Raw genomic sequence first — 11,195 nt, 5'->3', positions numbered from 1 at the left:
CAGTAGGCCTAATATGAAAAATAATTATTGCAGCATTTTCTTGAGCAGTACATTGCCCACATAAGTTTTAACATCTTCATCTATATCGTGCAGTCCTAAAAATATCATGGATCATGCTGAAGGGGTATAAATGAGATACCACTTCACTAGGCATATGCTATAGTGTAACAATTTAAATAATCACCAGGTTTCTGAGTTACAATTGCTTTTCCTGAATTTATAACAACTTACCGAAGATACACCTGACATTGTTTTTTTTTCAATCAAGTACCAGGTTCGTGTATGTGTGTATATATATATATATATATATATATATATATATATATATATATATATATATATATACATACATACATACATACATACATACATATATATATATATATGTATATATATATATATATATATATATATATATATATATATATATATTTATATATTTATATATATATATATATATTTATATATTTATATATATATATATATATTTATATATTTATATATATATTTATATATAAATATATATTTACATATAAATATATATATATATATCGCACAATAACACGTAATTTAGACCTATACTATGAAAGTATACCCGACATTTATATGAACATACAGAACACAATTTATAATAGCATTGTATACTATTTAATATGTTATACACTCCTATAAAAATATTCCTCTTGGTTTGCAACACAAGAACAACAAAAATTCGTGCTTTGTCTGCAGCTGCAAAAGCACAATATTATTTTCCCTGTTGACACTTCCTCGTTATTCACCATTCGATGTCGTCTCACTCGCTCTCGCTGCTGCTCTCTCCCGTATATGAGCCTGTTTGTCCTGATTCCAATGCTTCGCCGCTTCTGTGTACAACTCCCGCACCACTTTCGTTCCAGTAGTCGCTGTTCCTGATGGTACCGTGGTGTCTGCCAAGAATATAATGCAGCTTTGCATCGGAAATCTGCGGTTCCAGCGGCCGATATTCCGAGTCCGAGTCCAGCTCTGCGTCCGAGTAGACGTGTAGACGCGCCGTCTCACAATCCTGACGGCGCTTGGCCGTGGCCAGCTCTGCCGCATGTTTCTTACGCCATTTGGTCCGACGGTTTTGGAACCAAACCTGACGGGGAAAAGGAAATGGTGAGAAGCTTTGCAAACTCCATTTTTTAGATTTATAACGTAACCGAATATTTACTCCATGCAGATCCTGTGAACTTGTGAAGCGATACAACTGAGCACTGTATATTTATTTTATATTGACATATTGCCATTTAAAGGAATTCCATAAAGTTATGAGGTCTCTGGCTTTTATTGCACAAAGTACATCTTTTTTTTTTTTAAATAAAAAATAGAAAATAAATTTTATAAGAAAATGTATGCAGCTTTACAAAACGAGGCAGCTTTTACCTGTTGTTACCTGTTACCTGTTCACAGTTACCTGTTGGTTCCTTTGACATTTCCAAGCTAAAAATTAACATGAACTTTTAGTTTGTCTAAAACTAAAAGTTAATGTTTATCAAAAACAGTTTAAAGAAATTCATCCATTTTGTTTTGACGTCTCTTTCTCAAGTACAGTATAGTCTGTACACATATACTCCACCATATGTTTTAGTCTCTTAAGAAAAAGGCAATAATAAACTTGATATGAGGATTGTTTGTTACAAATAGTTCACAAAATTTAGACTGAAATTTAAACAACTTTTTTGCAGATAGTGACAAAGTTACAAAAATACATTCATTACGGTTGTTGTGTAGCTTAGTCAATTTAACAATGTCGTTTTTTGAATTACATATATATATATATATATATATATATATGTACAATAATTTGGAAAAATGTATAATGTAAACGTGATACACACGTGGCACCCTACCTCACCTTCACCTGGCTCTCACTCATACCCAAGGAGTAGGCAAGACGCGCCCGCTCAGGGCCCGCTAGGTACTTTGTCTGTTCGAAGGTTTTCTCGAGTGCAAAGATCTGCTGTCCTGAGAATGTAGGCCGTGTCTGTTTCTTCTTACTCAAACTATCTCCGTCTCCTGTTACCGCTTGAGCATCTACATAGGAGGGAGAAATGATATGCATGATGGTGAGGGACTACTGAAAGAACAGGAAGCATTTTAAGTGTTTGTTTTGCAGTATTTTAAAAATTATTTTAATTTAATTTTACCGATTCACAGATGAACATGTTAGGATTAACTTACATAATGATTGAACTAAATGTTCAGACTGCATTGAGGATGACTGGTGCATATAGTGTGTATCACTTTAAAATTTCACTCATATAAATTACCATTCAAAACGTTATACGAACAAGATATAGTAAGTTGTCCAGAACACCAAGGTTTTTCTATTTCTCAATATTTCTCTATTATTTTATATATTTCTCAATAAAAATATAATTAATTAGAACGGCGCTCAGTAGAGAGTATACCTCCGCCTGGTTCGACATATCATTCAATGGTGAAGTATCACTTAAAAAATTATACTAGCTGGATCCGGATCCGGATCTTCACCAAAATTGAATTGATTCTTCCTTGTCACACACACAACCTGTCCAACAAGTTTCGTCCAAATCCATCCATAAATTTTTGAGATATCCCGCGATGTATCGTTTTTGGCCATATCTCCAAATTGTGAAGAATCACTTGAAAGATTAAATAATTCTCATATCCGAATCCATATTCAGATCTTCTCCAAAATCGAAACGAATCGCCCTTGTCAGACACCCAACCAGTCCACCAAGTTTCGTCCAAATCCATCCATAACTTTTTGAGATATCCCGCGATGTATCGTTTTTGGCCCGATCTCCAAATTGTGAAGAATCACTTAAAAGATTAAATAATTCTCATATCCGAATCCATATTCAGATCTTCACCAAAATCGAATCGAATCGGCCTTGTCACACATTCAACCTGTCCACCAAATTTCGCCCAAATCCATCCACAACTGTTTCAGATATCCTGCTATGTATAGTTTTGGCCCTATCTCCCAATGGTGAAGAATCACTTAAAAATTAAATAATCCTCATATCCGAATCTTTATTCAGATCTTCACCAAAATCGAATCGAATCGGCCTTGTCACACATTCAACCTGTCCACCAAATTTCGCCCAAATCCATCCACAACTGTTTCAGATATCCTGCTATGTATAGTTTTGGCCATATCTCCCAATGGTGAAGAATCACTTAAAAATTAAATAATCCTCATATCCGAATCTTTATTCAGATCTTCACCAAAATCGAATCGAATCGGCCTTGTCACACATTCAACCTGTCCACCAAATTTCGCCCAAATCCATCCACAACTGTTTCAGATATCCTGCTATGTATAGTTTTGGCCCTATCTCCCAATGGTGAAGAATCACTTAAAAATTAAATAATCCTCATATCCGAATCTTTATTCAGATCTTCACCAAAATCGAATCGAATCGTCCTTGTCACACATTCAACCTGTCCACCAAGTTTCGTCCAAATCCATCCATAACTTTTGAGATATCCGGCTATGTATCGTTTTTGGCCCTATCTCCCAATGGTGAAGAATCACCTTTAAAATTCTAGTAGCCGGATCCGAATCCGGATCTTCACCAAAATCTAATCATTTCGTCCTTGTCACATACGCTACATCTCTGCAAAATTTCGTCCGAATCCGTCCACAACCTTTTGAGATATTTTGTTCACAGACAAACGGACAGACAAACAGACAGGGGTGAAAACATAACCTCCACCACCTTTTGGTGGCACAAGTAATAAGACAACATATGAATGCATCTTTAAAGATGAGGTTTATGTTACGTTTTTGATTTGTGAGCATCTCGTTTGTAAAACTTAATGAACACTCCACGCATATTCATCCCAAAGAAACGAGATACCGTAATCCACAGTGTACATTACCTGTCAGTGGATTTTTTACGGCATGACTCCACATAGAACCCGCTAGCATCCCAGGCCAAAGCAACGGTAGTCGATTAGACGCGTGACCACTCGGCTGGTTCTCCGCCGGGTGTCCCAAAAGCACCTTGCACAAGTCCGACGCAGAAAAGACAGAGGGTGTTGCTCCCAGCAGAAGCGCAGGGTGCGCAGATACCGCTCGAATTGCGGGGAACCCTGCCGCCAGGGCCGGGGATCCTCCAAGGATGTCCTTTATGCCGTGTGGGGTGGCGGTGGAGACCAGAGTATTGTTCGCTCCGGGACTCCCCACTCTCTTGTACAAAGATGGTGTAGATGGAAGAGACGTGTTTGTGGAACTCTCAGTAGTCTGCAAAGCGAGAGCAGAAGTGCCGACGAATCCGTGCAAACAATTTGTTTCCATCGGTTTCGTGGACAGCATTTCTCCAGGCTTGACTCAATTTTTTTTTTTTTTTTCGTCGAAGAAACTTTAGATGAAGAAAGGAGGAACGAAAAACTTTCGTTGAAAGTCCAAAATCTACAGCTAGCGGCTGTTCTTGTATCCGCGTCCTCCGCAACGTACGACCTTTCCGATCCTAACCCAGTGCTATTCGCCGTCGCTTGGTGTTCAGGTATTTTTTTGTTGTCCCCGCATCTGCCGGAGATCTCCCAGTTTGTCGCTGGAAGCCTTGCGGGATTGGCTGGGCCGGTGTTCACACAGGGTGATGCGGACCGGGACAAGAGGAGTGGGGTGGGGAGGGCATTGAGCAAGCGGGAAGGAGGTGCTTGGGGAAGAACGGTTTTCGCCTTTCGGCAAAGGTGATGAAAAACAGACTCACACTCAAAAAGTGAGATCAGAACCGTTTGGAGATTTGTATGCCATTTCTGGAGTACTGTATTCAGCTCGATGCATAATTATAAGGACTATAAAGTGGAAAAGCAACAACTTAATCCATTGTGTGACGTAAGTTTTACAATGAGTACATTTCAAGCTTTGTTTGCTGCAGTGAACAAGAAGTATTGGAAAATGTCTCCAAGATTTATGTGCGGGTTGATTGAGCGTGCTGTCTATTACGTTAATTGCGCAAAATGGAACCCAACGTTGGTTACAAATGATTGTTTTTATCTCTATAGCTTCTATATATATATCTACACAATTATGATATTCAACAAAAAAAACTTATTTTAAGACTTTTTTTAACCTAAAACTTGCTCAAATACAGAAGTACCGCTGTATTCGAACAACACACACAGACTATTCCTATTTGCAAAAGGGAATGCGGATGAAGCAGTCTGGCTCGTGTCCATCCTTACAACCCAAGGAAGGTGTACAGACCTAACCACGCAACTCGAAAAATACATTTTTATGTTAATTCCTGTTCGATCAGTATGAGGAATTGGGCTGTGCATCTCAGCAGAAGAGCCCACTCTGAGGTCAAATTAAGTAGATGGGAACACGCTCTTTTGCACTATGTTGGTTCCATACTGCCCCTCCGTGGACAAACTGAGAAGAAATCATCGACCTCCTTAATATTACAAACTTGTGGTAAAATTCACAAATCGTAATATAAGCAAGAAAATTCTGTGGGTCATTCATAAGGTTCTATGAACAACTTCAAGAAACGCCATGGATTTTTGTTTTTCAGTAGCTTATATATAACTACATACATAGAGCCTGGTGTTGACTTAGCGGTTAGGGTGCTGGCTTGGGATCCTAGAATCCTGGGTTCGAATCCCAGTCGATCGCTGAATTAACACCAGGGGGGTTGACTCAGCCTGTCATCCTTCCGAGGTCGGCAAGTTGAGTACCAGTTCACTGGTAATTCCCTGTGTGTCGCAAAGGGTGATTAACAGGGTTGGCGGCAGGAACGGCATCCGCCATAAAACATTGCTTCAAAAATGGGACCACAGTGCCCAAAAAAGGCCAAGCCCTGCTCTGTGGGGAAAAATGGCTTTAAAAGGCGGTTCTTTAAAAAAATATATATATATATATATATATAACTACATACAAATTGGGAAAAAAACATTTACAGTTTATATTCTGGCAAGCAGCAGTTTCTTGGCAAGGCTTTTATTGAGTAGTTTCCCATTGCCTTCCCAGCAGTAGTTAGGGCAGGAATTTTGAATTTTCTTTTTCTATACTCAGTCGAGGCTCATGTAAGAGCTTACACATATCTATCTATAATTCCACTAATCTCTGTCTGTGTGTGTGTGTGTGTGTGTGTGTGTGTGTGTGTGTGTGTGTGTGTATGCGACCGCTGTTTCTCGACAACTACCGGTCCGATATACTTGAAACTTGCCAGGTATATTGCTGGGGACCCGAGGATGTGCCTTTTCAAGGTTTCATATTAATCGGACAAGTAGTTACCGAGCTATGTCCAAAAAACGATTCAACCAATCAGAGAGCAGCGAATTATCACGTGTGCCGAACGTGGCGAACAGACTCTGCCTCGGACGGCACATTTGAGAGCGTATTCATTTATTTCACGTTGGCAAACTATGTTGGCGTTAAACTATGTTTTAAAACTAATTAAAACTACTTTGCGATTCATCGTAACTGCGATTCGTAACTGCCGTTCGCTTTGGCTTTGCGAATGGACCAAACCATTTCATGTAAATAGAGGGGGGGATTGTCACCGTACTCGCAAGCCGTTCGCTTTGGACCAAACCATTTCATGTAAATAGAGGGGGGGGATATAATTTTAGATATAGATATAGTACGGGCATGCCCTAGTAACATATAATAAAGGGAGCAGAAGGCAAGAGGGGGGAGCGAGAGGGAAACAACACCGGTAGAGAACAGGCACATCGGGAGATTCGTGGAAGGGGGAGGGCTGGGGCGGGTACCCGGGATAAACAAGATGGACACGACAAGGACTTTCAGGAAAGAAATCGGAATTTGAAGGAGGTGGATTTAGGGTGGATTAACGGGGGTATAAAAGATCAATGTTTTGGATGGGGAAAGATAAGAGCCTCCTCAGCGTCGACGAGTCTGGCATTTCACTCAGGCCAACTGGCACGGTCTTCAAGCAGCCATCAATCATCTGGACTGGTCTCCCATCTCTACTGCCTCTGACATAAATTCTTCCTGGGAATTCTTCCAAAGCAAACTGCTCTCTCTCATGCACAGATTTATCCCATCTCGTCTTCTGTTGTCTTACCCTTCCTCCCATCCATGGTACACGGAATCTTGTGGTGAGGCTATTGCCCAGAAACAACTTGCTTTCGTCTCCTGGAAAGCAAATCCAACGGAAGGAAATCTCATTTCCTTTCACAAAGCCCAAAACAAGTGTGTGTCCACCCTCAGGAGAGCCAGGAAACAATATCTCTCCGTTCTCAGGACCGAACTCTCTTATCTGTCTCCCTCTTCCAAATCCTGGTGGCGTCTGGTCAAATCTGTTTCTGGTGTTTGTTCCCCCTCCATCCCCTCCCTCACCTCAAATGGCCACACGGCTGACTCCGCGCGTGAAAAAGCTGAATGCCTCAACTCTGTGTTTGCCTCTAAATCTTCTGTCCCAAACCCATCCCTCTCTGTACCCACCGTACCCAGTCGTACCCAGCTGCTCCTGGACTCTGTGTCCTTTCCTCCTGACAAGGTGGAAAAGTTTCTGTCAACCCTCGACTCGGATTCTGCAACTGGACCTGACGGCATCAGCCCACGGGTCCTAAAATCCTGTTCTTCCGCTCTTTCACTCCCTCTCTCTGTTCTCTTCACCCTCTCTTTTGCTCAAGGTCATCTTCCATCTGCTTGGAAATCTGCTAACATCACCGCTTTGCACAAAAAGGTGCAAAAACAGATCCCAGCAACTACAGACCAATCAGCCTTCTCCCAATTATCAGCAAAGTCATGGAATCCATCATTGCTTCAGATATGAAATCTTTCCTCTTCTCCAATGGCTTGATCTCTGATCATCAATTTGGTTTCAGACCTGGACACTCTACTCTGGACATGCTGCTTCTGCTTTCTCAACAATGGATGGAGGTCCTCAATGCCAAACAGGAAATTAGAGCAGTCTCCCTTGACATATCACGTGCCTTCGATACGGTCTGGCACCCCGCTCTGCTCACCAAACTCTCCTCTTTTGGTATCAATGGAAATCTCCACGCATGGCTGGCGGACTTCCTCTCTAGTCGTAGTCAACGTGTGGCCCTGAATGGGTTTCTCTCATCTCCTCTTCCTGTTCAGGCTGGAGTTCCACAAGGCAGTGTTCTGGGCCCTGTGCTTTTTCTGGTCTTCATCAATGATCTCTCTGACTCTCTTGAAAATCCTCTGTATCTCTTTGCTGATGACTCTACTCTCTGTCGCTCCATTCTTCATCCCTCAGATCGGCAGTCTGCTGCCTCCTCACTCTCTGCAGACCTGGACAAAATCACAGACTGGGCAAACAAGTGGAACATGTCTTTCAATCCTGACAAATCTCACACTCTTACGATGTCTCTCCAAAAAGACTGACTGGACAACCCTCCCATCCACTTTCTGAATAAATCCTCTCCAAGAAGTTCTGTCACTCAAGCTTTTGGGTCTCACTATCTGCCATGATCTTTCCTGGGAAAACCACATTTCAAATCTGGCCTCCAAAGCCAGTCGCCGACTGGGCATCCTCCGTCGTGCAAAGTCCTTCCTTGGCACACCTGACCTCCTCACCACATACAAGGCTTTCATCCGCAGCTCAATGGAATACTGCTCTCCCCTCTGGGCTGGTGCTCCTGCCTCACACCTAGCTCGTCTTCACGCTGTTGAAACCAAAGCATTCAGAATCATTGGAATCTCCCGCGATGAAGCTAACTCCAAGGGCCTCTCACTCACTCACCGCAGGCAGGTTGGTGGTCTTTCCATCTTCTACCGACTCCTCTCTGGCCTTGCCCCCCCAGCTCTCTCTGGGCTCTGTCCCGCAAATATTCCTACAGGTCGCACAAGATCTGCCTGCAACCCTCTTATGGTCAAACTGCCAAAATCAAGACTCTCTGCTCACCTTCACTCCTTCATTCCTCTCTTCTCCCGCCTCTGGAACAAACTCCCTCACTCTCTTCAATCCCACTCCACCCTCCAGGTCTTTAAAACTGCTGTTCACCACCATCTCTTATCTTCCCCCATCCAAAACCTTGATCTTTTCTACCCCCGCTAATTTCACCCCAATTCCACTTTTTTGAAATACCAACTTCTGTCCTGGAAGTCCTTGGTGTCCTTGTGTTTTATACTTCTCCCTCCACCCCCCCCCCCCCCTTCCCACGCCTCCTCCCCACGCCTCCTCCCCCCAAGCCCTCTCCCTTCCACACATCTCCCTGCTCTCAAATGTTGTGTTTGTGTGCTTCCCCTTCTCTACCCATCTTGTTTTCCGCTCCCTCTTTTTGTGTGTTTTGTTTGTCTGGTTGATTTGTTTGTGAAGTAAATGTTAGCACTTTCACGAGCCTCGATTCAGTTTTCCAAAAAAAAAAAAAAAAAAAAAAAAAAGAGATGGTGGTGGACAGCTGTTTTGAAGATCTTGAGGGAGGAGTGGGATTGAAGACATTGTGGGAGTTTGTTCCAGAGGCGGGAAGAAAAAGACGAATGAATGAGTGGAGGTCAGTTAAACATCAGTCGTCGTAATGGTTTACGAAAGTCTAAATAACCCGATCTTGATCGGGTCACCAACTTGGATTTATATACTGTCGGACCCCGACATTTGTGGAGGATACAATCCTGGAAAATGCTGCTAATGTGGAGACATTGGTTCAATGGGAAAAGGGGAGATAGGTTTCCGGTGGTTCGAGATTCATGAGGTTAAATGTTGAGGTCCGACAGTAATAAAAATGAAAAACACGGTGAAGCCATCAAGCCGTGAGGCAGTGAAGCCTCAGTCAACCCACATGACAATATGTCTATTATTCGTGACATACTGTTTAAACGTCAGTAGCACTGTGTCTACGTCTATTAATTACGTACTATTGGAATGCACCGTTTAAACATTTAGACCCTTTAGGCTGCTTTGACCCCTTGACCCTTTAGACCGGTAAACCACTTCGACCTTTTAAGACCCTTTAGACAACTTCACATGCGTTTAGACATATACATCCTTTAGACCCCTTTGACCTCTCGAAACCTTGAGATACATTCGACCCTTTAGCCATTTAGACCATAAGACCACATCTGTATCATTTTAAACTCCTTTAGACCCTCTGTTTTTTTTTAAAGCAAATGGGCATTCCCACATCAAAGGTTGAAAGCCCTATGACCCCTTAGAGTGGTTGGACATTTTAGACCTTTACACCCTCTAGACCCCTTGAGACCCTTTAAACCCATTTGACTCTTCAGATTCCTTAGACTCCAAGTAAACTGGACCGTAAACGTCAGAACTTTAGACCCTTTAAACCACTATAGACCCTCTGGATCTTAGGGCTTAGACTATTGTGACCCTTAAACTCTTTCGACCCTAACAGTGTGTGTACCATTATGATTATTATTATCATTATCATTATGTACCATTGCCATTATCGATAGCATTATTATCGTTATGTATTACTATCATTATCATCATTATTATCATTATCATTATCAACAATATCATTGTTATTATCACGACCATTATTACCATTTTCAATATTGTCATTGTTATTATCATTTTGTACCAGTTTCATTATCATTATGTGCGATGTAATCATCTATTATTATCATTATGGATCATTATTATTATCATTATTATATTCCATTATCATTAGGTAAGATTATTATTATGTATCATTGTTATTGTTCACATTATGTACCATCATCATTACAATTATCATTATGTACCATTATGATTAATTAATCATTATGTACCATTATCATAATCATAATGTATCATTGTCAATATCGTTATGCATCATTATCATTTCAATAGTATGTAATTAATACACGTACTTATGTTCTGTGCAGGAAAAACAAACAGACAGAATGCAATCGCTCATCTCAGCACAAAATTAGCGATCTGCATAGGCCACAAAATAAGTTAAAACAAATAGGAAATCAGAGAGTTCATAGAACAAGATACCCCACGCAGTGTTATGGAAGATACTCCACCCTGTTACGAACAAGATACCCCACGCAAAAAATATGGACGTTCAGTGCTATTGAAGTAGTCCAGAAGCAACCCTGAACACCACACTTGTACCTTATACCTTACACCCCATTGAACCTTTATTTAAATTTAAGTACAGTAGTACAAAACTGGAGCTTTTTGGAAATATTATGATAAACAATTGCATTATGACAAGCAATTTCCCCCCCCTTTCCATGCCTCCTCCCCCCAAGCCCTCTCCCTCCCACAGATCTCCCGATGTCCCTGCTCTCCATC

The 11,195-nt window shown here is 41.3% G+C and overlaps 1 protein-coding gene across 1 annotated transcript; it reads right to left on the bottom strand.

The window, feature by feature from the left end:
• Nucleotides 1-630: 630 nt before the first annotated feature.
• LOC137423988 (homeobox protein Nkx-6.1) lies at nt 631-2,129 on the bottom strand. The gene is made up of 2 exons (XM_068111489.1): nt 1,877-2,129; nt 631-1,117 (listed from the first exon to the last, which is right to left on the bottom strand). Exons 1-2 carry the CDS (start codon nt 2,081-2,083, stop codon nt 794-796), a joined length of 531 nt encoding a protein of 176 aa, XP_067967590.1. The 5' UTR covers nt 2,084-2,129; the 3' UTR covers nt 631-793.
• Nucleotides 2,130-11,195: the final 9,066 nt, after the last annotated feature.

The sequence above is a fragment of the Myxine glutinosa genome, chromosome 3, assembly GCF_964187855.1.
Source record: "Myxine glutinosa chromosome 3, kmMyxGlut1.1, whole genome shotgun sequence".
In the NCBI taxonomy this organism is placed as follows: domain Eukaryota; kingdom Metazoa; phylum Chordata; class Myxini; order Myxiniformes; family Myxinidae; genus Myxine; species Myxine glutinosa.
This window is presented reverse-complemented; position numbering and strand designations above follow the sequence as displayed.

What these genes read in the sequence shown, in the direction of transcription:
- LOC137423988 (XM_068111489.1), bottom strand. Translation starts at nt 2,083, where the DNA reads ATGCATATCATTTCTCCCTCCTATGTAGATGCTCAAGCGGTAACAGGA. An exon ending in TGAGTGAGAGCCAGGTGAAG is followed by an intron (nt 1,118 to 1,876) that starts GTGAGGTAGGGT and finishes TTTCCCCGTCAG; the next exon opens with GTTTGGTTCCAAAACCGTCG.